At 51.4% G+C, this 26,521-nt stretch overlaps 1 protein-coding gene across 4 annotated transcripts; it reads right to left on the bottom strand.

Moving 5' to 3' along the window:
• Positions 1–5,753: 5,753 nt before the first annotated feature.
• Positions 5,754–25,063, bottom strand: LOC119934654 (cystine/glutamate transporter-like). 4 transcript variants are annotated; one of them, XM_038754214.1, is made up of 12 exons: positions 24,874–25,063; positions 23,169–23,295; positions 20,092–20,195; positions 18,170–18,295; positions 16,737–16,836; positions 16,594–16,638; positions 14,765–14,888; positions 14,426–14,529; positions 11,721–11,817; positions 9,876–10,025; positions 7,404–7,596; positions 5,754–6,318 (listed from the first exon to the last, which is right to left on the bottom strand). In XM_038754214.1, exons 1-12 carry the CDS (start codon positions 25,049–25,051, stop codon positions 6,254–6,256), a joined length of 1,413 nt encoding a protein of 470 aa, XP_038610142.1. In that variant the 5' UTR covers positions 25,052–25,063; the 3' UTR covers positions 5,754–6,253. The 4 variants fall into 4 exon arrangements, with proteins under 4 accessions (XP_038610142.1, XP_038610141.1, XP_038610143.1 ...); XM_038754213.1 differs by having other exon boundaries at positions 20,092–20,207; XM_038754215.1 differs by lacking the exon at positions 18,170–18,295 and having other exon boundaries at positions 20,092–20,207.
• Between the last annotated feature and the right edge of the window lie 1,458 nt (positions 25,064–26,521).

Here is a 26,521-nt window from a genome sequence, read left to right on the forward strand (position 1 = left end):
GAGCCCGGGCTTTGGAGTCAGAGGTCATGGGTTCAAATCCCGGCTCCACCGACTGTCAGCTGTGTGACTTTGGGCAAGTCGCTTCACTTCTCTGTGCCTCAGTTCCCTCATCTGTAAAATGGGGATGAAGACTGTGAGCCCCCCGTGGGACAACCTGATCACCTTGTAACCTCCCCAGCGCTTAGAACAGTGCTTTGCACATAGTAAGCACTTAATAAATGCCATCATTATTATTATTATGCGGGGCTGTGCCCTACCCGATTACCTCGTATATACCCCAGCATTTAGTACAGTGCCTGGAACATAGTAATATTAATAATAATAATAACAATGATGTTTTTTGTTAAGTACTTACTATGGGCAACCTCCCCAGCGCTTAGAACAGTGCTTTGCACATAGTAAGCGCTTAATAAATGCCATTATTATTATTGTTATTATTATAAGTACGTGGGGCTGGAGGGAGGCAATAAGCTTGTCCCCTAGACCGTAAGCTCAGAATGGGGAGGGAACATGTCTGCTAATTCTGTCATATTGAACTCTCCCAAGCGCTTAGTCCAGAGCCCCGCACACAGGAAGCAATCAATAAATATCATTGTTCGATCGACTGATTGAAAGGGGATAAACAACAGGGGGGAGAGAGCAGCAAGAAGCCAAGGGGGACAGAGATGGATGGGGGAGAGGCGCAAGGAGAGAGAGACAAAGATGGAAGAGGGGAAAAGAGGGAGAAGAGGGTGAGGAAGGGATCAGGGCTGCGTACACACACTGTCAGGTAGATTCACCTCACTTTCACCTCTGCTGCTGCTGCCACCATCGCCACCCAAAATAAAGGAACGGGGTTCGCACTATCCTCAGATGCTTCTGGGGGTGTCCAGCTTCTGGGAGGGGCCGGAAAAAGGGTGAGACTCATCTCTCCCTCCTGCTGTCCAGCAGTCTTGAACATTCATTCAATCGTACAGCCCCCCACCCTCCCTCACCCAGGGAACCCACCCACCCACCCGAGGCTTTTCAGGCGGCCGGATGAAGAACACCGAACCGGGACCATCCTGTGAGATGCGGGTTGTCTGGCCACTTCGAATTTCACAAGAAGTGTTTCCTGCTGTTTGTTCTGAGCCAAACACTGCGCTACCCCCCAGCCCGCTCATCCTGCTGGGATGAGAATGTGGAATGATAATTAAGTGTTTGCCTTACCCACCCCTTTGCTGGTTCAATAAACTTCAACCCCGTTCCCGCTCAGCTCTGTCAGTTTGAGCCATCTCCATCTCTGGAACAGGGGGCAAGGGCCAGGAGGGATGGACTGGAAGCAATAGCCTGCCTGGGAGCTCAAGTGCCTTGGTGTCTGATCTACTCTGAGGGTGAGAATAGTGGAAACTAGCCAGCACATTATTATTATCATTATTATTATTATTATTATTATTATCATTATTATATGATGACAGTAGTACTTGTTATTATATGCAATAATAATAATGATGATGACATCTATTAAGCACTTGCTATGTGCAAAGCACCTGACCCTGCATTAATCCAGCCTTGCTTCTTTTTGCCTTGGTTCCTTCATCTGTAAAATGGGGATGAATTCTGTGAGCCCTATATGGGACAGGAACTATGTCCAACCTGATTGTCTCATATCTACCCAGCACTTAGTGCCTTGGCACATAATAAGTGCTTAACAATTACCACAGCTATTATTATTACTGTTATTATGTGACAGTTTTAATACAGCAGATGGGAGTTTTTTAATTTGATGGGGGCTCAGGGGATGGGGGAGGATTGCCTGAAATTTATCTTTGTCGTAGAGAGTTGATCTTCCTACTCAATAAACTTCAACCCTGTTCCTGCTCAGCTCTCTCAGTTTGAGCCATCTCCATCTCTGGAACCAGGGGCAAGGACCAGGAAGGATGGACTGGGGTTTGGAAGCAATAGCCTTCCCGGGAGCTCAAGTGCCTTGGCTTCTGATCTACTCTGAGAGTGAATGGTGGGAACTATCCAGCACAGTCACGTTATTATTATTATTACTATTATTATTATTATTATTATTATTATTATTATCATTATCATCTTTATTATTATATAATGACAGTAGTGTTTGTTATTATATGCAATAATAATAATAATGATTTATTAAGCACTTACTATGTGCAATGTAGTATAATATGCAATAGTATGTACTATTCTAAATATGATATAATATATAATAACTGAAGTGTTTGTTAGTGTTCTACATAATATTATATCATAGTAGTAACTGTGGTATTAAGTGCTTATCCTCCCCAGTGCTTAGAACAGCGCTTTGCACATAGTAAGTGCTTAACAAAAAACATCATTATTATTATTATTACTATGTTTCAGGCACTGTACTAAATGCTGGGGTATATACGAGGTAATTGGGTAGGGCACAGTCCCTCATAATAATAATAATGATAATGATGGCATTTATTAAGTGCTTACTAGGTGCAAAGCACTGTTCTAAGCGCTGGGGAGGTTACAAGGTGATCAGGTTGTCCCACGAGAGGCTCACAGTCTTTATCCCCATTTTACAGATGAGGTAACTGAGGCACAGAGAAGTTAACTCCTCACCCTGGGCTTCAAGGCTGTCCATCCCCTCGCCCCCTCCTACCTCACCTCCCTTCTCTCCTTCTCCAGCCCAGCCCGCACCCTCCGCTCCTCCACCACTAATCTCCTCACTGTACCTCGCTCTCGCCTGTCCCGCCATCGACCCCCGGCCCACGTCCTCCCCCGGGTCTGGAATGCCCCCAATCCCTCTGCCCATCCGCCAAGCTAGCTCTCTTCCTCCCTTCAAGGCCCTGCTGAGAGCTCACCTCCTCCAGGAGGCCTTCCCACACTGAGCCCCTTCTTTCCTCTCCCCCTCGTCCCCCTCTCCATCCCCCCGTCTTACCTCCTTCCCTTCCCCACAGCACCTGTATATATGTATATATGGTTGTACATATTTATTACTCTATTTATTTATTTTACTTGTACATTTCTATCCTACTTATTTTATTTTGTTGGTATGTTTGGTTCTGTTCTCTGTCTCCCCCTTTTAGACTGTGAGCCCACTGTTGGGTAGGGACTGTCTCTATGTGATGCCAATTTGTACTTCCCAAGCGCTTAGTACAGTGCTCGGCACATAGTAAGCGCTCAATAAATATGATTGATTGATTGATTGATTAAGTGACTTGCCCAAAGTCACACAGCTGACAATTGGCAGAGCCGGGATTTGTACCTCTGACCTCTCACTCCAAAGCACGCCCTCTTTCCACTGAGCCACACTGCTTCATAGGACTCACAATCTTAATCCCCATTTTCCAGATGAGGTAACTGAGGCCCAGAGAAGTGAAGTGACTTGCCCAAGATCACCCAGCAGACAAGTGGCAGACCCAGGATTAGAACCCAGGTCCCCCTGAGTCCCAGGCCCGTGCTCTTCCCGCTAGGTCCCGCTGCTTCTCCTGCTTGGCTCTGTGAACTCCGAGTCCCTACTGCGGCTCGTGCTGATGGTCGGCTCCCCTAGGACCCCGGGAGCAGCGTAATAATAATAATAATGATGGCATTTATTAAGCGCTTACTATGTGCAAAGCACTGCTCTAAGCGCTGGGGAGGTTACAAGGTGATCAGGTTGTCCCACAGGGGGCTCACAGTCTTCATCCCCATTTTCCAGATGAGGGAACTGAGGCCCAGAGAAGTGAAGTGACTTGCCCAAAGTCACACAGCTGACATTTGGCGGAGCCGGGGGTGCGGGAGAGTCGGCCGTTGACGGGCCGAGGTGATCCCCAGGACCCCCGGCCAAAGGTGGGGAGAGGGGGATGTGACCAGTTGCACAAGGGTAGTTGTGCTCCCTAAATCCCTTCTGCTTCTGAGGGAGACCCCCCTCTTCTTCCACCCCTCTGAGAGGCGAAGTTCAGAGGCAGAGGTCATGGCCAATGGACCTAGGACCCCCACAGCCCAGGAATGGGGCTCCCTTCCTTCACTGCCACCCCACTCCCACTGCCCCTGGCACCCTCATCTCCCGGGAACCCCAGGAGCCCCGCGGCCTGTGTCTGAGCGGGTTACCCCACCCCCAGATACTGGGGGCGGAGAAGCAAATGGGTCCAAACTGGGCTGGGGGCCCACTCCAGAATCCGTCGGTCAAACCAGAATCCGTCGCAAGACTTCTCGTCTCTACCAAGTGCCCCCCAGTTCGCTCGTGCCCCTTGCCGGCCGGCCCCTCGCCCTGGCCCCAGAGACATCTCACCCTGCTGACCTTTGGGGGTCCCATCTGCCGTCCCGGGGCTCATCAGGGACCCCGGGCCGGGATCTCCGTGGCTCAGTGGAAAGAGCCCGGGCTTTGGAGTCAGAGATCATGGGTTCAAATCCCTGCTCTGCCAACTGTCGGCTGTGTGACTTTGGGCAAGTCACTTCACTTCTCTGGGCCTCAGTTACCTCATCTGTGAAATGGGGATTAAAACTGTGAGCCCCCTGTGGGACAACTTGATCACCTTGTAACCTCCCCCAGCGCTTAGAACAGTGCTTTGCACATAGTAAGCGCTTAACAAATGCCATCAGCAGCAGCAGCAGCAGCAGCAGAGCCTCTTTACAAACCAGGCCACTGTATGCCCACAGCACACAAGAAGGAACACAGACACTTGGGCCGTTCCTTAGAATGGTAGCTCCTTGAGTGCGGGGATTGTTTCTACCCACTATATTGTCCTCTCACAAGCGCTTTATACAGTGTTCTACAATCAATCCATCAATGGTATTTATTGAGTACTTACTGGGGGCATCCCACTGTATTGAGCACTTGGGAGAATACAACAGACTTGGTAGACATAGTCCCCGTCCAGAATGAGCTTACAGTCCCGAGCGGGGAGATAGACATTAAACTAAGTAAATAAATTACAGATATCTAATAATAACAATAAAGATGGTTCAAGCACTGTTCTAAGCACTGGGGTAGATACAAGGTAATCAGGTTGTCCCATGTGGGGCTCACAGTCTTAATCCCCCTTTTACAGATGCGGTAACTGAGGCACAGAGATGTTGAGTGACTTGCCCTAAATCACACAGCTGACAAGTGGCAGAGCCGGGATTAGAACCCATGACCTCTGACTCCCAAGATCGGGCTCTTTCCACTGAGCCACACTGCTTAGGGAAGGGTGAATATCAAGTGCCTAAAAGGAACTAGCTCTCTTCCTAACTAGCTCTCTTCAAAGCCCTACTGAGAGCTCACTTCCTCCAGGAAGCCTTCCCAGACTGAGCCCCCTTTTTCCTCTCCTCCTCCCCATCCCCCCCCACCCTCCCTCCTTCTCCTCCCCACAGCACCTGTATATATATTTGTACAGATTTATTACTCTATTTATTTTACTTATGCATATTTACTATTCTATTTATCTTGTTAATGATGTGCATCTAGCTTTAATTCTATTTGTTCTGAGGATTTTGACACCTGTCTACGTGTTTTGTTTTATTGTCCGTCTTCCCCTTCTAGACTGTGAGCCCGTTATTGGGTAGGGACTGTCTCTATATGTACTTGTACTTCCCGAGCGCTTATTCCAGTGCTCTGCACACAGTAAGCACTCAGTAAATACAATTGAATGAATGAATGAACAGATCCAAGAGCATAGATGACGCAGAAGGGAGAGGGAACTGGGAAAAAGGGTTTTATCGGGGAAGGCCTCTTGGAGATGTGATCTTGAGGAGACTTTGAAGATGGGGAGAGGCAGTTTGGATGGAGAGATGAGTGGATTTTAGCAATTTTGTGACGGTAGAACTGACAGGATTTGGTGACAGATTGAATATATGGCTTGTGTGCGAGAGATAAGATGAGAACAATGCCAAAGTTACGGGCTGGTGATCTAGGGAGGAGAGTGGTATTTTCTACAGCGATGGGGAGGAAAAGGTTTGGGCAGGAGGATAAGGAGTTCTGTTTTGGACACAGTAAGTGCTTAATAGGAAGCCTAATGGATAAAGGGCCGGCCTGAAGTCAGAGAACCTGGATTTTAAACCTGGCCCTTGCCTGCTATGTAATCTTGGGCAAGACCACTTCGCTTCTCTGGGGATCCGTTTCATCACCTGTAAAATGTGGAATCAATACTTTGTCCTCGCTTACCCTTCGTCTGTGAGCTGATTTAGGACAGGGACAATGTCCAACCTGATTATCTTGTATCTAACCCAGTGTTTGCTTGGCACTTAACAAATCCCACAGTTATGCTGACTATCACCGATGGACAGGTTGATTGACCGAAGGGGGCCAGCTGGGGGACGGGAGAGGCGGAGACCATCAGTAAGTTCGGATTTCCTGTCCAACCACCTCCAGCAGCTGCTGCAGTTTGACGGTGAGGTAATCTGTAAGAGGAGAAATAAAGGAACGGGGGTGCCGGAGGGTATCAGAACATGAGACGCTGAGAGAAGCAGCCGATGATCTCCCCGGCCCTGGTTTCCGCTTCTGAAGGTAGCAATAAAGGATGCTGGGAGGATCAGGGATGGTTTCCTTTCTGGTTAGGGCTGTATCTTTTTATACCCCTAACTCTCCCCTCTCCAGCCCTGACTATCCCCCAGCATGGACCACCCAACACCTCTGACTCTCCTTTCTCCATCCCTGAATCTACCCTAGTTCTCCAGCAAGGACCATCCGACACCCCCGACTCTCCCCTCTCCATCCCCGACTCTCCCTGAGCTAGCAAGGGCCACTTATCCATGGATCCTCCCCAAATCCCCTAATCCTATTAGTATTCATCACCGCTTCATGGTGGGGTGGACTTGTTGTGTTCACCCCTCACTGTGAGAAGAAGCTCTGACCTGTCAATTCCCAGCTTCCCCCTCAGCCCCAGCCCCTCGTCCTGCCGGGATCGGATTTGGGGACCAGAGCTTCCGTGTGCCCCCGACCGCATCCTTCCTGATTCTGGAAATCCCAGTCAGTCAGTCAGTCAGTCAATTGTAGCTATTGAACGCTTCCTGTGTGCAGAGCACTGTACTAAGCGCTACAATATAGCAATATAACCCCAGCTCGGCCCCGGCTCTATCTGTGTCCATCCAGGCTGAGCAATTCTGACCGGACCCATGCAAGCCCCCACCCCAAGCGAGCTGCTTCATCTCCCTGACCACCGAGCAGCCGGGTCTGGAGATCGCCCGGTCCTTAGGGGGCTATGTGCTGGACCGCTGCTGTAGTGGGGCTGTAGAAAACGCTCTCCCATCATCATCATCAATCGTATTTATTGAGCGCTTACTGTGTGCAGAGCACTGTACTAAGCACTTGGGAAGTACAAATTGGCAACATATAGAGACAGTCCCTACCCAACAGTGGGCTCACAGTCTAAAAGCAATGGAAAGACTCAAACTAAAGGAATCCTAGTCACTATGCAGCCACTGTCCTAGGAAAGAGCCCCGGGGTGGAGGAGGAGACGTGCCAAGGAAAAGAGACGGGTACTCACACAGCACGGACGGACAGCGGGTGGGCAGTGGGCAGCGGGCGGGCGCCGGCCTGCGCACCACCAGATAGTAGATGGGGAAGCCGCTTAGGACCGTGGCACAGCCGATGCTGATATTCACCGGATCCGCGTACAGGGACAGTCCCACCGTCAGGAAGCAGAGGATGGAAAAGATGGCTGGAACGACCAGGGGCACCTGGGCTCACGAAGCAAGTAACCAGGCGGTGAGTTTTCCCGCCACGTTGCCTCCTCTCCTCCCTCACCCACCCTCCTTGCCCCCAACAAAGGAGAGTTAAGACCACCCCTAACCTGCCCAGCCTGTTTGGACCCTCAGGGGTCTTCCCCTTCTCTGGGCCCTCCTGGACCCAGGAGGAGAGATGAGGCCAAAACCTCAATAATAATAATCATAAGTGTTATTTCTTAAGCACCGACTATGTGTCAAATACTGTTCGAAGGGCGAGGGTAGATACAACTCAATCATTCATTTCTATTTATTTATTTATTTAATTTATTTCTACATATCTATTCTATTTTATTTTGTTAGTATGTTTGGTTTTGTTCTCTGTCTCCCCCTTTTAGACTGTGAGCCCACTGTTGGGTAGGGACTGTCTCTATATGTTGCCAGTTTGTACTTCCCAAGCACTTAGTACAGTGCTCTGCACATAGTAAGCGCTCAATAAATACGATCGATGATGATGATGATGATTCATTCATTCATTCAATCGTATTTGTTGAGCACTTACTGTGTGCAGAGCACTGGACTAAGCGCTTGGGAAGTACAAGAAGCAGCGTGGCTCAGCGAGCCTGGGCTTTGGAGTCAGAGGTCAGGGGTTCAAATCCCGGCTCCACCAGTTGTCAGCTGTGTGACTTTGGGCAAGTCACTTAACTTCTCTGGGCCTTTGTACATATCTATTCTATTTATTTTATTTCGTTAATATGTTTTGTTTTGTTCTCTGTCTCCCCCTTTTAGACTGTGAGCCCACTGTTGGGTAGGGACTGTCTCTATATGTTGCCAACTTGTACTTCCCAAGCACTTAGTACAGTGCTCTGCACACAGTAAGCGCTCAATAAATACGATTGACTGACTGACTCAGTTCCCTCATCTGTAAAATGGGGATTAAGACTGTGAGCCCCCCATGGGACAACCTGATCACCTTGCAACCTCCCCAGAGCTTAGAACAGTGCTTTGCACATAGTAGGCGCTTAACAGATGCCATCATTATTATTATTATTATTATTAAATACTGTTCTAAGTGCGAGGGTAGATACAAGTCGATCATTCATTCATTCATTCAATCGTATTTATTGAGCACTTACTGTGTGCAGAGCACTGTACTAAGCGCTTGGGAAGTACAAGTCGGAAACATCTAGAGACGGTCCCTACAACAACGGGCTCACAGTCTAGAAGGGGGAGATGGACAACAAAACAAAACACGGAGACAGGTGTCAAAACCATCAGAATAGATAGAATTATAGCTATATGCACATCGGGTTGGACACAGTCCCTGCCCCTCTTGGGGCTCACAGTTTAAGTAGGAGGGAGAATGGGTATTGAATCCCCATTTTACTGTTGGGGAAACTGAGGCAGAGACCAGTGAAGTGACTCGCCTAAGGTCACACGGCAAGCAATTGGCAGAGCCGGGATCCCCCCTGCCTTACCTCCTTCCCCTCCCCATAGCACCTGTATATATGTATTTTCATTCATTCATTCAATCGTATTTATTGAGCGCTTACTGTGTGCAGAACACTGTACTAAGCGCTTGGGAAGTCCAAGTTGGCAACACATAGAGACGGTCCCTACCAAACAGTGGGCTCACAGTCTAGAAAGGGGAGACAGAGAACAAAACAAAACATATTAGCAAAATAAAATAAATAGAATAAATATGTACAAATAAAATATAGAGTAATTCATTCATTCATTCATTCAATCGTATTTATTGTGTGCTTATTGTGTGCAGAGCACTGTACTGAGCGCTTGGGAAGTACAAGTTGGCAACATATAGAGACGGTCCCTACCCAACAGTGGGCTCACAGTCTGGGAAGGGGAGACAGAGAACAAAACAAAACATATTAACCAAATAAAATAAATAGAATAAATATGTACAAATAAAATAAATATATGTATATGTATGTGTGTATATATGTGTGTATATGTATACATGTATATATGTTTGTACGTATTTATTACTCTATTTATTTGTACATATTTATTCTATTTATTTTGTTAATATGTTTTCTTTTGTTGTCTGTCTCCCCCTTCTAGACTGTGAGCCCACTGTTGGGTAGGGCCCGTCTCTATATGCTGCCAACTTGGACTTCCCAAGTGCTTAGTCCAGTGCTCTGCACACAGTAAGCGCTCAATAAATACGATTGAATGAATGAATCGAGGGCCTCCTACTCCCAGGCTGGGGTTCTTTCCATTAGACCGCGATGCTTCGGAGCGGGGGACAGAATCGGGGTGCCCCCCAAGGTTACCTTGAAGGGCCGGGGCAGCTGTGGGTGACGGCGTCGATGGAGCATAAGGCCCAGGGTGGCCAGGCCGATGAAGAGCCACCGGGAGAAGCTGAAGAAGGTGAGGAGGGGATAGACGTCACCCACGCACACCATGGCCGTGACCAAGGGGAACTGGAGAGGAAGACGGAGAGAGACGGCCACAGGAGACCAGTCAAACCCAATTCCCAAGGCCCCGGACTCTTGGCCCCCCACAGCTCCGAGCAAGACATTCCCGGGGCTACGAGGAGGTGAGGAATGGCTCCAGGATCCCCAATGGGGCAGGGGGGGATCGTGTCTACCGACTAGGACCAGGAGAGAGAGGAAGAGGAGGAAGAAGACAGGAAGAGAAGGAGAAAGAGGGAGAGGGACAGGAAAGGGGGAGAAGGAGTTGTGTCGGTGTGGTGCCATATATGTTGCCAACTTGTACTTCCCAAGAGCTTAGTCCAGTGCTCTGCACACAGTAAGTGCTCAATAAATACGATTGATTGATCATTCATTTAATCATATTTATCGAGCGCTTACTGTATGCAGAGCTGGACTAAGCGCTTGGGAAGTCCAAGTGGGCGACCTATAGAGACGGTCCCTACCCACCTACGGGCTCACAGTCTAGAAGGGGGAGACGGACCACTAAACAAAACATGTGGACAGGTGTCAAGTCGTCAGGACAAACGGAAATAAAGCTAGATGCACGTTATTAACAAAACAAATAGAATAGTAAATATGAACAAGTAAAATAGAGTAATAAATCTGGACAAACATATATACGGGTGCTGTGGGGAGGGGAAGGAGGGAGGGTGGGGGAGATGGGGAGGAGGAGAGGAAAAAGGGGGCTCAGTGTGGGAAGGCCTCTTGGAGGAGGCGAGCTCTCCGGAGGGCTTCGAAGGGAGGAAGAGAGCGAGCTTGGCGGATGTGCGGAGGGAGGGCATTCCGGGCCAAGGGGAGGACGTGGGCCGGGGGTCGATGGCGGGACGGGCGAGAACGAGGTACGGTGAGGAGGTTAGCGGCAGCAGAGGAGCGGAGGGTGCGGTTCCCACCTATATGCTTAGCTCAGTGCCCCACGTACAGCAATCAACCAATCAATTGTACCTATTGAGCACTTACTGTGTGCAGAACACTCTACTAAGCGCTTGGAAGAGTACACTATCACAGAGTTGGTACACGTTTCCCTGTCCACAACGAGCTTACAGTCAAGCGGGTGCTCGATAAATGCCAACGATTGATTGAAGAGGACCAGGAAAGTGAGGAAGAGGAGGAAGAAGGGAGGAAGAGAAGGAGAAAGAGGGAGAGGGACGGGAAAGGGGGAGAAGGAGTTGTGTCGGTGTGGTGCCATATATGTTGCCAACTTGTACTTCCCAAGCGCTTAGTACAGTGTTCTGCGCACTGCTCAATAAATACGATTGATTGATTGATTGGTGGCGGTGTGAACGGAGCCCAGGGCTGGCCTTAGCACTGCGGAGACTCCCCGCAAGCTGGCCGTTGCTCTCAGGCCCGTATTGGCTACCGCTTCTGGGTCCAGCTTGCTCCGGGAAACGGGGCCCGGGGCCAAAGCGCCCAGGGGACCACGCCGGGCCCCGAGCCGGCCTGGTGGCCCTAACCTATGGATTGCCAGACTAGGTTCTAGCTACTGGGCTGGACGCTTGAAAGGCAATTTGTCGGTGACTCAGGCGGTGGGGAGAGGGAGCTGGCCTTCCGCCCGCCGGGAGGATGTTGGGAAGCGTAGGCCTGGCTCTGTCCCGCCAACCCCCAGAGCCTGCCCTTCCCCCGGAGCAGATGGGACAACACCGTGACCGTGACTGTGACCGTGACCCCCCTCCACCCCGGCCTCACCATGAGCAGGACGGCCGGCAAGGGTGTGCGTCTGCGGATGTGGATCATGGCGAAGAGCGGGGGCCACTGGCCTTCCCTCGAGGCCACAAACAGCGTCCTGCACAGTGAGGACAGGAGCAGGGGCTGAGGGCCTGCGCCATTCGCACCCGCTCCCCGTGCCTCCGGTCACCATCAGTCAATCAAATCAATGGTTTTTATTGCGTGCTTGCTGCGTGCGGAGCACTGTACTAAGCACTTGGGAGAGTACGGTTGGTAGACGCGGCAGCGTGCAGCGTGCATGAGGAGCAGCGTGGCTCAGCGGAAAGAGCCCGGGCTTTGGAGTCGGAGGTCATGGGTTCAAATCCCGGCTCTGCCAATTGTCAGCTGGGTGACTTTGGGCAAGTCACTTCACTTCTCTGGGCCTCAGTTCCCTCATCTGGAAAATGGGGATTAAGACTGTAAGCCCCCTGTGGGACAACATGATCACCTTGTAACCTCCCCAGTGCTTAGAACAGTGCTTTACACATAGTATGCGCTTAATAAATGCCATCATTATTATTATTATTATTATTCATTCAATCAATCGTATTTATTGAGCGCTTATTGTGTGCAGAGCACTGGACTAAGCGCTTGGGAAGTACAAGTTGGCAACGTATAGAGACGGTCCCTACCCAACAGAGGGCTCACAGTCTAGAAGGGGGAGACACGTTATTAGACACGTTTATTAGACACATTATTAGACACGTTCCCCGTCCACCTGAATAGTACTGAGAGGGAGGGGAGGCCGGTCTGAGCACAACTTTAATTTAGATGGGGAAACTGAGGTCCAGCTGGGGCAGATCCACCATCTGAGGGGGGGATCTTACTTACCCAGACTTACTCTGAGTTTCTTCCTGTTGCCTGCCCTGCTCCCAAAGAGCAGCCGGTGATTTTTCTGAGGCCAAGAGGCCTTCCCCGACTAAGCCTTCATTTCCTTTTCTCCCACTCCCTTCTCCGTCGCCTTTGAACTTGTATTTGCACCATTTATCCGCCCCTCCCTCAGCCCCACAGCACTTAGGTACCTAACCAGTATTCATTTAGAGAAGCAGCGGAAAGAGCCCGGGCTTTGGATTCAGGGGTCATGGGTTCAAATCCCGGCTCCGCCAATTGTCAGCTGGGTGACTTTGGCTTCACTTCTCTCTGCCTCAGTTCCCTCATCTGTCAAATGGGGATGAAGACTGTGAGCCCCACGGGGGACAATCTGATCACCTTTGTAACCTCCCCAGCGCTTAGAACAGTGCTTTGCACATAGTAAGTGCTTAATAAGTGCCATCATTATTATTATTATTTATATTAACATCTGTCTCCCACGCTAGACTGTAAGCTTACTGTGGGCAGGGAACGTGTCTACCAACTAGGCTATAGCGTACTCTCCCAAACGCTTAATACAGTGTTCTTGCACACAGGTAGCGCTCAATAAATACGACTGATCAATCGATTTTGTGATTGAGTCGTGCTCTCCCAAGCGCTCAGTTCAATTCTCTATACATAGTAAGTAGTCAAATACCACTGGCCGACTGATTGCCAACGGGGTAGCATGGGGTAATTGGAGTCCTAGTGGACTCTCTGCATAAGCAGTGTGGCTCAATGGAAAGAGCCCGGGCTCGGGAGTCAGAGGTCATGGGTTCAAATCCCGTCTCTGCCAATCATCAGCTGTGTGTCTTTGGGCAAGTCACTTAACTTCTCTGTGCCTCAGTTACCTCATCTGGAAAATGGGGATTAAAAAACTGTGAGCCCCCCACCCCACCCCCCCGTGGGACAACCTGATCACCCTGTAACCTCCCCAGCGCTTAGAACAGTGCTTTGCACATAGTAAGCACTTAACAAATACCATTATTATTATTATTATTATTATTATTATTATAAGCAGCATGGCTCAATGGAAAGAGCCCGGGCTTGGGAGTCAGAGGTCATGGGTTCAAATCCCAGCTCTGCCAATCGTCAGCTGTGTGTCTTTGAGCAAGTCACTTAACTTCTCTGTGCCTCAGTTACCTCATCTGGAAAATGGGGATTAAAAAACTGTGAGCCCCCCCCATGGGACAACCTGATCACCCTGTAACCTCCCCAGCGCTTAGAACAGTGCTTTGTACATAGTAAGCACTTAACAAATACCATTATTATTATTATTATTATTATAAGCAGCATGGCTCAATGGAAAGAGCCCGGGCTCGGGAGTCAGAGGTCATGGGTTCAAATCCCGGCTCTGCCAATCGTCCGCTGTGTGTCTTTGGGCAAGTCACTTCACTTCTCTGTGCCTCAGTTACCTCATCTGGAAAATGGGGATTAAAAAACTGTGAGCCCCCCCCCCACACCCCATGGGACAACCTGATCACTCTGTAACCTCCCCAGTGCTTAGAACAGTGCTTTGCACATAGTAAGCACTTAATAAATACCATTATTATTATTATTATTATAAGCAGCATGGCTCAATGGAAAGAGCCGGGCTCGGGAGTCAGAGGTCATGAGTTCAAATCCCGGCTCTGCCAATCGTCAGCTGTGTGTCTTTGGGCAAGTCACTTCACTTCTCTGTGCCTCAGTTACCTCATCTGGAAAATGGGGATTAAGACTGTGAGCCCCACACGGGACAAGCTGATCACCTTGTATCCTCCCCCAGCTCTTAGAGCAGTGCTTGGCACATAGCAAGCACTTAATCGTTATTATTATAAGCCACAAATAAAAGGTCTCACCTGGAGAAACCAAGGATGCCTCCGTTCATTGACCCGAAGCAGGCCAACGCCACCAGGATGGGGACCAGAGAGCTGAGGCCGGGGCACGCTCGCTGGGCAAAGCTCTACAGCAGGAAAGGATTCGGGCTTAGTGCCCCCCAGCCAAGGGGGCTTAGGAGGGGATGACTGGTGTTATCATCTGGGCCTCTTGCCATCCCCGCTGAGAACGGAAAAGACGTTAAATGGCAAAGCCCAGGGGCCCCGGGGCCGTGGAAATGTTCCAGTGGCTTCCCCGGCTTCCCGGCACCCCTTGCTCCGAAAGCCCTGAGCCCCAGTGGGAGGACGAAGACCGAGTCTCACCACGGCCACAGCCTCGGACGCCAGGACCTCCTCGGCGGTCAGTACCGTGTAGTAGGAGAGATTGGTCAACATGTAGCCGACTATGACGGTGAGGACCGACGCGGTCACGGACAGGGGGACGGTCCTGGGGAGCAGATGGACGGGCAGGCGGACGGATGGGCAGGCCGAGCGGGGCCTGGTCCTGTCCCCTGGGTCCCCAAGGGCGAGACTGACAAGGTCCCCTCTGCTTGCCCATTTGGAGGGGCCCTGGGCAAGATGCCAGGGAGGAACGGAGACAGCTGGCCCTACCCCTGCCCGCCCGCCCCCACTCTCTCTCCCTCTCTCTCTCTCTTTCAGCCAGCCTGGCCCCCAGTATTCCCCTCTCTGCTCCCTGGATCACTTCCAGGGCCTGGGGAATCCACGTGGCCGGGCCAGGCCTCCCCTGTGACAGTGCCCATTTTGAGGACAGGCCAAACAGGATGTGGTGGCAACCTGGACAGCCCCAGGGCTTAGATAAGAACAATAATGATAATGATGGCATTTGTTAAGCGCTTACTATGTGCCAAGCACTGTTCTAAGCCCTGGGCGGGGGGGATACAAAGTGATCAGGTTGTCCCACGTGGGGGCTCCCAGTCTTAATCCCCATTTTACAGCTGAGGTAACTGAGGCCCCAGAGAAGTGAAGTCACTTGCCCAAGGTCGCACAGCAGACATGTGTGAAGCAGCGTGGCTCAGTGGAAAGAGCGCGGGCTTTGGAGTCAGAGATCATGGGCTCGAATCCCGGCTCTGCCAACTGCCAGCTGTGTGACTTTGGGAGAGTCACTTCACTTCTCTGGGGCCTCAGTTCCCTCATCTGTAAAATGGGGGTGAAGACTGTGAGCCCCACTTGGGACAACCTGATCACCTTGTAACCTCCTCAGCGCTTAGAACAGTGCTTTGCACATAGTAAGCGCTTAATAAATGCCATCATCATCATCATCATGTGGCGGAGCTGGGATTCGAACCCATGACCTCTGACTCCAAAGCCCGGGCTCCTTCCACTGAGCCATGCTGCTTCTCTATCTGACCCCCACCTGGACTCTAGAGTATCCTGGTCTGGACCCGTCCCAAGGACTACGCCCAACCAGAGCTAATCTCCCCTCCTATCTCCCAGTCCCCCGGACTACACCCAACCAGAGCTAGTCTCAATCAATCAATCAATCAATCAATCGTATTTCTTGAGCGCTTACTGTGTGCAGAGCACTGTACTAAGCGCTTGGGAAGTACAAGTTGGCAACAGTCTCCCCTCCTGTCTCCTCCTCCCACCTCCCCGTTGGCCCAGGGGCTCCCAGGCAGGTCAGTAGCCAACTGGGGACGGGGTGGGCGGGCAGGACTGGCGTTGTCTCTGCGTCTAGACAGCCCCTACACTTTCTGCTGGCCTCAGTCAATCAGTCAATCAATCAATCAATTGTATTTATTGAGCGCTTACTGTGCGCAGAGCACCGTACTAAGCGCTTGGGAAGTCCAAGTTGGCAACATATAGAGACAGTATCTACACAACAGTGGGCTCACAGTCTAAAAGGGGGAGACAGAGAACAAAACCAAACAGACTAACAAAATAAAATAAATAGAATAGATATGTACAGGTAAAAGAAATAAATAAATAGAGTAATAACAGGCTGTTTGTAGAGCAAGGAGGCCTCCCGGGGCCCACTCCCCATCGCTCTACAATCAGCAGGGCCCCGCGATCTGCCTAGAAGGTCCCCCCCGCCAATCCGGTGCCCTCCGAGACCCGGGGCGGCCCCCCACCCCCTGTGCCCACCACGGTCCCTCCCTCTCGGCGGCGGGAACGGAGTGGATGTCCTCGCTCACCGCTCTGGCCGGACCAGTTCCTCCCTCACGAAGCTTGTCTGGCACCTGATGAGGCAGACAGAGGTGGACAGTGAGCCCTGAGCCGGCTGGCCGGCGACCGTGGCCCACCCGCCCTCCGGGCCCGGCCCGGCCCGCTTCTGTACCAGCCAGAGTAAGCGAACATCCCGGCGTAGAGAGCCAACGGCAGCTTGTCCAGTGCCTGCGCGGAGTGGCCGAAAGCCTCCTGGAAGTTCTCCGTGTGCCCTGTCAGTGGGGAGGGGACACAAACCAGGCCTCACAGGGAGGGAGGCCAGTGGGCGGGAGGCCCCCTCTGCCACCTTGAATATTCCGGCCACCTTGGTTGCTTCCCGGGCACCTCACCATCTCTGGGAGGCAGGGAGAGGCAAGCATCTTTGCCCCCATTTTACCGAAGGAGACCAAAGCCCAGAGAGGTCAACCGCTGACCTAATGTCACACAGCAGGCTGGTGGCTGAGCTGGGATTCCCCCATCTTACCTCCTTCCCTACCCCAAAACACCTGTATATATGTTTGTACATATTTATTACTCTATTTATTTATTTATTTTACTTGTACATATCTATTCTATTTATTTTACTTTGTTAGTATGTTTGGTTTTGTTCTCTGTCTCCCCTTTTAGACCGTGAGCCCACTGTTGGGTAGGGACTGTCTCTATACATTGCCAATTTGTACTTCCCAAGCGCTTAGTCCAGTGCTCTGCACATAGTAAGCGCTCAATAAATACGATTGATGATGATGATGATGATTAGAATCCGGGGCTTCTGGCCCCAGGTCAAGTGATTCTAGCTCTTCGTTGGAGCGGTTGAATCGGGAGCACCTCCGCTGCTCCCCGGGCCAGGAGAAAAACAGTCTGGCCTCGTAGAAAGATCTCAGTCCTGGGAGTCCGAGGACTTCAGTTCTATTTCCAGCCCTGTCACTTGTCTGCTGTGTGACCTAGGACAAGTCACTTCACGTCTCTGGGCCTCAGCTTCTCCAGCTGCTAAATGGGGATTCCGTACCTGTTCTCCCTCCTCTTTAGACTGGGAGACCCACGTGAGACAGGGATTGTGAGAAGCAATGTGGCTCAGTGGGAAGAGCCCGGGCTTTGGAGTCAGAGGTCCTGGGTTCAAATCCCGGCCCTGCCACTTGTCAGCTGGGTGACTTTGGGCAAATCTTCTCCGTGCCCCAGTTCCCTCATCTGTAAAATGGGGATGAAGACTGTGAACCCCACGTGGGACAACCTGATCACCTTGTAACCTCCCCAGTGCTTAGAACAGTGTCTTGCACATAGTAAGCGCTTAATAAATGCCATCATCATTATTATTATTGTTGTTGTGTGCAATCCAGTTGTCTCCTATACACCCCGGGCCCTTGGCACGTAGTAAAAGCTTAATTCCACAATTTTCACCAACAGACCCAAGCAGGCTCAGCTACCGGTAGACCTGGAGTCCCGAGTGCCCCTGCCTCCCCTCCATCCCATCTCAGCCCCCAATGTGGGATCCCACTGGGAATCCGGAACTGGGGCTGGGAATCCGGGACTGGGGCCCGGCTCTCCGGGTCCTCCCAGCCCCACACCCACCCTGGGCCAGGAGGACGGTCCCCGGCCCGATGATGAGGGCGAGAGCCGTGAGCTTGATCACGGACAGGACGGACTGCAGCCGGGCGCTCCAGCTGACGCTCCAGCCGTTCAGAGCGAGCACAGAGTCTGGAAGACAAGAGGGGGGCGTCCACCTTGGGGGTCACGCGGTGAGCGATCGGTCAGGATGGGCTGGGCCGCATGGCTACCAACCAGGGCGAACGGGTCCTTGGTTCTGGCCATCTCATTCCTAGAGGCCTATGGGCCCGGACCGGCTCTCCTGAGGCAGGAAGAGCAGCGCTGGCCTGGGGAATCCCTCCCGGCTCTGACTCTCCCCCCAACTGACCCCCCAAGGGTGGCCCCCAACCCATCCTGCCATGGAATGGTCCATCCTCCCACCCCTTGGGACCCAGCGCGGGCTCCGGCCTGCTGTACACCGCCCTTTTCAGCCCAGGGCATTGTCCGAGCCCCGGATCTGAGCCCCCAATCCGAGCCCCAGGCCCAAAGTCCTGGTCCGAGACCCAAGGTGGGCAGGAGGAAGGGGCTGTCCGGAGTCAGCCGTAGAGTTGGTGCTGAGAGGAGACAATCGGGAGAATAAATAAATATCATTGATAGATAGAACAGAAGGCTTTGAAGTCCTCCTTCCTCTCCCCCTCCTCCGCCTCTCCATCCCCCCAGTCTTTTAGACTGTGAGCCCACTGTTGGGTAGGGACTGTCTCTATATGTTGCCAATTTGTACTTCCCAAGCGCTTAGTACAGTGCTCTGCACATAGTAAGCGCTCAATAAATACGATTGATGATGATGATCCCCCCCCACCCCCAACTTACCTCCTTCCCTTCCCCACAGCACCTGTATATATGTATAGATGTTTGTACGGATTTATTACAGAGAAGCAGCGCGGCTCAGTGGAAAGAGCCCGGGCTTTGGAGTCAGAGGTCATGGGTTCAAATCCCGGCTCTGCCACTTGTCAGCTGTGTGACTTGGGGCAAGTCACTTCACTTCTCTGGGCCTCAGTTCCCTCAACTGTAAAATGGGGATAAAGGCTGTGAGCCCCCCGTGGGACAACCTGATCACCTTGTAACCTCCCCACTGCTTAGAACAGTGCTTTGCACATAGTAAGCGCTTAATAAATGCTATTATAAAAAAAAAAATCCCGGCTCCACCACTTGTCAGCTATGTGACTTTGGGCAAGTCACTTCACTTCTCTGGGCCTCAGTTCCCTCAACTGTAAAATGGGGATAAAGGCTGTGAGCCCCCCATGGGACAACCTGATCACCTTGTAACCTCCCCAGTGCTTAGAACAGTGCTTTGCACGTAGTAAGCACTTAATAAATGCCATCATTATTATTATTATTATTATTATTATTACTCGATTGATTTATTTTACTTGTACATATTTATTCTATTTATTTTATTTTGTTAATATGTTTTGTTTTGTTCTCTGTCTCCCCCTTCCAGACTGTGAGCCCACTGTTGGGTAGGGACCATCTCTATATGTTGCCAACTTGTACTTCCCAAGCGCTTAGTACAGTGCTCTGCACACAGTAAGCGCTCAATAAATACGATTGAATGAATGAATGAATGAATGAATGGTCTCCCTCCTCCCCTACCTGCCCCACAGACTCTCAACATTCCCTTCCCCAATCCCTCCCCTCACCATGTTGCCATTCCCATAACCCCTGGGTTCTAATCCCGACTCTGCCACCCGTCTGCTGTGTGACCTTGGGCAAGTCACTTCACTTCTCTGTGCCTTAGTTACCTCGCTGTAAAATAGGGATAAAGACTGCGAGCCCCATGTGGGACAGGGACTGTGTCCACCCTGATTAGCTTGTATCTACCCCAGCGTTTAGAACAGTGTTTGACACATAGTAAGCGCTTAACAAATACCATTAAAAAAGAAAATACCCTCCCGGACATAACTCACAAAACCCCAGCAGTGCGGCGATCTTCACAGCGGGCACGGGCGTCGGGCAGGGGGCGAAGAAAGGCTCCAGGATGTAGCGTCCAAATGTTAAACAAACCACTGCGCTGTTGGCCGGCCTGGGGGGAGAGGGTGGATGGAAGAGCCCCAAGGGGCCGGATAGACGGGGCCTGGCGTCGGGGTGAGGTGGGATGGATGGGATGTGCTCTGCACATAGTAAGCGCTCAATAAATACGATTGATGATGATGGGATGGGAATCTAGAGGTCCAGGCCATTCCCTCTCAGGCCAGCTGCTGACAGCTCTGTGCAGGTTTAGTTGGTAGGAAGAGGGGAGAATCAGGGATGTCCGATGGTCCTTATCGGGTCACAGAGGAGACTCGGGGATGGAGACGGGAGAGTCAAGGGTGTTGGCTGGTCCCTGTGGGGTCACTGAGAGAATCAGGGATGGAGGAGGAAGAGTCAGGAGTTTTGGATGTTCCATTCTGGGTCAATGGGGGAGAATCGGGGATGGAGAGCTTAGTACAGTGCTCTGCACACAGTAAGCACTCAATAAATTCATTCATTCATTCATATTTATTGAGCACTTGCTGTGTGCAGAGCACTGGACTAAGCACTTGGGAAGTACAAGTTGGCAACATAGAGAGACGGTCCCTACCCAACAGTGGACTCACAGTCTAGAAGGGGGAGACAGAGAACAAAACATATTAACAAAATAAAATAATTAGAATAAATATGTACAAATAAAATAGAGTAATAAATACGTACAAACGTATATACATATATACAGGTGCTGTGGGGAGGGGAAGGAGGTAAGGCGGGGGGGATGGGGAGTGGGAGGAGGGGGCTGAGTGTGGGAAGGCCTTCTGGAGGAGGTGAGCTCTCAGTAGGGCCTTGAAGGGAGGAAGAGAGCGAGCTTGGTGGATGTCGGGAGGGAGGGCATTCCGGGCCAGGGGGAGGACGTGGGCCAGGGGTCAACGGTGGGACGGGTGAGAACAAGGCCCGGTGAGGAGATTAGTGGCAGAGGAGCGGAGGGTGAGGGCTGGGCTGGAGAAGGACAGAAGGGAGGTGAGGTAAGAGGGGGCGAGGGGATGGACAGCCTTGAAGCCCAGGGTGAGGAGTTTTTGCCTGAATGTGAATATGATAAATATGATTGAATGAATGAGAGGGGAAAGTGAGGGGTGTTGGTTGGCCCGTTCCGGGTCAGGGAAAGAGTCAGAGATGGAGAGAGGAGAGACGGGGTGTCGGGTGGTCCATGCTGGGTCACTGGGAGAGAGTCAGGGATGGAGAGGGGAGAATCTGGGGTGTTGGGTGCTTCACCCCTAGTCAAGAGGGACGGTTCTCAGACTGGCAACCGAGACATGATTCCTCCAATGTCCTAGGCTGGTGTAAGATATGTGGCGGGGTGGGGTGGGATGTGTGTGTCCACACGCACATGCTGGATGTGTACATTGGTGTTTGTACACAAACAGCTTCACATGCTGAATGTGTGTACTGAGTGTGGGTGCAGTGGCTATATGTGTCCTGGGCACATGGACTACCTGTCCACAACGGGTGTGATTATGTGCGAACCAGATCTATGTGCTGGTTGTGTGTACGTTGAGTGTGAGGCCCTCTCCAGCCCCCCAGCCCCATTTCCCAGTCTCTCCCAGCCCCAGCTCCTCACCCCCCAGCTCCTCACCCTAGTTCTCCGTCTCCTCCTGTCCCCCAAGTCCTGTCACCTTCCCCAGCCCTGGCAGCATGGACTAGTGGATAGAGCAGGGGCCTGGATAGAACAAGGTTTGAATCCCAGCTCTGCCACTTGTCTGCTGGGTGCCCTCGGGCCAGACGTTTCACTTCTCTGTGCCTCAGTTACCTCATCTGTAAAATGGGGGTTGATTGTGAGCCCCATGTGGGACAGGGACTGTGTGCAACCTGACTAGCTTGCATCTACCCCAGCGCTTCGTACAGTGCCTGGCACAGAATAAGCATGTAACAGATACCTTAAAAAACCTCCCCATCTGCTGCCCGCCGAATCCTGTCAGCTCCCTCAGCCTTGTCAGCTCCAATCCAAATCTATTTTATTTGTACATATTTATTCTATTAATTTTATTTTGTTAATATGTTTTGTTTTGTTCTCTGTCTCCCCCTTCTAGACTGTGAGCCCACTGCTGTGTAGGGACTGTCTCTATATGTTGCCAACTTGGACTTCCCAAGTGCTTAGTACAGTGCTCTGCACACAGTAAGCGCTCAGTAAATACGATTGAATGAATGAATTACTCTATTTTATTTGTACATATTTATTCTATTTATTTTATTTTGTTAATATGTTTTGCTCTCCGTCTCCCCCTTCTAGACTGTGAGCCCACTGTTGGGTAGGGACCGGCTCTAGATGTTGCCAACTTGGACTTCCCAAGCGCCTAGTCCAGTGCTCTGCACACAGTAAGCGCTCAATAAATACGATTGAATGAATGAATTACTCTATTTTATTTGTACATATTTATTCTATTTATTTTATTTTGTTAATATGTTTTGTTTTGTTCTCTGTCTCCCCCTTCTAGACTGTGAGCCCACTGTTGGGTAGGGACCATCTCTAGATATTGCCAACTTGGACTTCCCAAGTGCCTAGTCCAGTGCTCTGCACACAGTAAGCGCTCAATAAATACGACTGAATGAATGAATTACTCTATTTTATTTGTACATATTTATTCTATTTATTTTATTTTGTTAATATGTTTTGTTTTGTTCTCTGTCTCCCCCTTCTAGACTGTGAGCCCGCTGTTGGGTAGGGACCGGATCTAGATGTTGCCAACTTGGACTTCCCAAGCTCTACACACAGGAAGCGCTCAATAAATGCGATTGAATGAATGAACGAATGAATCTCCTGCTGCCCTTCTTGCCCCGCCAGCCTCATGGGCCTGCACCTTGCCCGCTGCCAGAATCCACAGGAAGTCCCGCCTGTCGCAAGATAGCGGCTTTTTGGGATAGAGATGAATTTCTTTTCCTCCAAGGATCCCCAGGGGCTTCCTCAGCCGGGGAGGGCATAGACTCAGAGCCGGGGCCCCCAACCAGCCGCAGCCACGGCTTCTCCGAGCCGCCGCACCTGATGGCGAAGTATTCGGCCCAGAGGAAGAGGAAGCTGGGCAGGGGGCCAAGGGTCTCCAGCAGGTAGGTGTAGTGGCCTCCAGACTTGGTGATCCGGGTGCCCAGCTCTGCGTAGCACAAGGCACCTGCGGGGAACGGAGAGGAGCGGCGTCCAGCCCTTGCCCCGACTTTGTGTCCGGAGGAACGTCCGGGACACTTGTGGGGAGAAGCCGGGAACCGCGCCCCATCTCACAAGCCTCCAGGTCACTCAGAGTCTGCCTGGGAGCCCCCAATATAGGGTCAGGACATCCTCTAGACAGTAAGCTCGTTGAGGGCAGGGAAAGCGTCTACCAAATCTGATACATTGTATTTTCCCAGTGCTCTGCACACAGTAAGCGCTCGATAAATGCAAATAATTGATTGACGGATGGCGGGGGGACAGACGGATGGGAGGATGGGCAGCAGGGGGATGGACGGTGGAGGGATGGAGGGCGGGAGGGCAAGATGGACAGGGGATGGGCGGTGGGGGGACCGTGAGAAGGGAGCAGGAGGGACGTGCTTTCTTTTATCACCTGCTCAGCTTCTTCCATTGGCTCCCCTCTAAACCAGAAGGACGGGGGCCATAGGGTCCCACCTCCGTGGGAAGGGATACATTCATTCATTCATGAGCGCTTGCTGTATACAGAGCACTGTACTAAGCGCTTGGGAGAGTACACACAAGAATAAAGAGACACATTCCCTGCCCACAGGCATTAATATAAATAAATACAATGACAGAAATGCACATAAATCTAGACTTCTAGACTGCGAGCCCACTGTTGGGGAGGGACCGTCTCTATATGTTGCCAGCTTGTACTTCCCTAGTGCTTAGTACAGTGCTCTGCACACAGTAAGTGCTCAATAAATAGGATTGAATGAATGAATGAATAAATGCTGTGGGGCTGGGGGGTGGGGGTGAATAAAGAGAGCAAGTCAGGGTGACGCAGAAGGGAGTGGGAGAAGAGGAAAGGAGGGCTGAGGCAGGGAAGGCCTCTTGGAGGAGGTGGGACTTCAGTAAGGCTTTGGTGTAAGGGAGAGTAATTGAGTAGACTGTGAGCCCACTGTTGGGTAGGGACCGTCTCTATATGTTGCCAACTTGGACTTCCCAAGCGCTTAGTACAGTGCTCTGCACACAGTAAGCGCTCAATAAATATGACTGATTAATTGATTGATTGAGTAATTGAAGGCGGATGGTAGCGGAGATGAGTCAGATGGATGGAAGGGGAGTCCGAGGAGGGCAGGCATTTCAGGTGAACCTCAAAAGCGTGTGGAGAAAGGTCCAGTCGCAATAACAGCTTTGGGGGCCCCCTGGTCGTGGGCCCAGCAGAGATTCTTGTGGTTGCGGTGGGACTGACTCCCTTCAAGGGACACATAGATGACTCACGACCCCCGAGACGGATTCCTTAGGGTGAGGGAAACGGGAATAATGCGGAGGCACCCGTGCGGCCCAGGGGATAACCAGTTGGTCCCCCCGGGGGCGAAACCGTCCCTGTTGACTGTCCATTCTCCTGCCATCTTTGCTTTTCCTGTTTGCCTGTAGTTGCTCCTCTCCGCGGCATCCCCAGTCTGGCAACGCCCCGGCCGACGGCCCCACCCCGGGGGGAGGCCCAGCCTGCCGGGGCCCAAACCGTCCATCCGTCCGTCTGTCCGGGGGCCCGGCCAGGATGGGGCTGACCTGCACGCACCGAGCAGGGACAGCAGCCCGCAGGCCAGCCAGACCACCAGGGACAGGCCGACGCTGCCCGAGTGTCTCAGCACGCCCTTGGGCGCCACGAAGATGCCACTGCCCACCATGGCGGCGATCAGGAGCGCACAGGCACGAGGCAGGGTGATCTTCCTCCTCAGGAACACGGGCCCCTCCATCTCCGGCCCCCGGCACCTGCAGGATGACCGGATCAGCCTCCTTGCTCACCTCCCTGCCTCTCCCCTCTCCAGTCCATATTTCATTCTGCTGCCCTGATCGATTTTCTACAAAAACGTTCAGGCCACGCTTCCCCATTCCTAGAGAAGCAGCGTGGCTCGGTGGAAAGAGCCCGGGCTTTGGAGTCAGAGATCATGGGCTCAAATCCCGGCTTCGCCAATTGTCAGCTGTGTGACTTCGGGCAAGTCACTTAACTTCTCTGTGCCTCAGTTCCCTCATCTGTAAATTGGGGATGAAGACTGCGAGCCCCACGTGGGACAACTTGATCACCTTGTAACCTCCCCAGCGCTTAGAACAGTGCTTTGCACACAGTAAGCGCTTAATAATAAATGCCATTATTATTAACCTCCAGTGATTCTTGAGAACATCCACCCACCTCAGCATCAAACAGAAACTCCTCACCACTGGCTTTAAAACACTTAATCACCTCACCCTCTCCTATCTCACCTCGCCGCTCTCTTACTACATCCCAGCCCACGCACATCACTCCTCTAATGCTAATCTTCTCAATGAACCTCAATCTCGTCTACCTCATCACTGACCCCTCACCCTCGTCTTCCCTCTCCCTCCTCGTAATTCATTCATTCAATCGTATTTATTGAGCGCTTACTGTGTGCAGAGCACTGGACTAAGCGCTTGGGAAGTCCAAGGTGGCAACATCTAGAGACGGTCCCTACCCAACAGCGGGCTCACAGTCTAGAAGGGGGAGACAGACAACAAAACAAAACATATTAAAAAAATGAAATAAATATATACAAGCAAATTAAATAAATAGAGTAATAAATCCGTACGAACATATATACATATATACAGGTGCTGTGGGGAGGGGAAGGAGGTAAGGCGGGAGGGATGGGGAGGGGGAGGAGGGGGAACATGGCTTAGTGGATAGAGCCCGGGGCCTGGGCGTCAGAGGTCACGGGTTCTAACCCCAGCTCTGCCACTTTCCTGCCATGCAGCCCTGGGCAAATTGCTTCACTTCTCTGTACCTCAGTTACCTCATCTGCAAAATGGGGATTAAGGCTGTGAGACCCCTGCGAGACAGGGACTGTGTCCAACCCGATTTGTTTGTATCCACCCCAACGCTTAGTACAGTATCTGGCACAGAGTAACCACTTAACAAATACCATAATTAATTATTATTAGATGCAAGAGCGGTGCCGTCTGTGAGGCAGGTTTTGTTTTGTTGTCTGTCTCCCCCTTCTAGACTGTGAACCCGTTGTTGGATAGGGACCGTCTCTATATGTTGCCGACTTGGACTTCCCAAGCACTTAGTCCAGTGCTCTGCACACAGTAAGCGCTCAATAAATACGACTGAATGAATTTAGTGAGCGCCTGAGGGGTGTGAGGCACTTACTGAGCACTTCGGTGAGAGCGGCAAGAGCAAGGCACAGGTTTTCTGTCCTCAAGGAGGT

Source organism: Tachyglossus aculeatus, chromosome 11, assembly GCF_015852505.1.
Source record: "Tachyglossus aculeatus isolate mTacAcu1 chromosome 11, mTacAcu1.pri, whole genome shotgun sequence".
Lineage (NCBI taxonomy): Eukaryota > Metazoa > Chordata > Mammalia > Monotremata > Tachyglossidae > Tachyglossus > Tachyglossus aculeatus.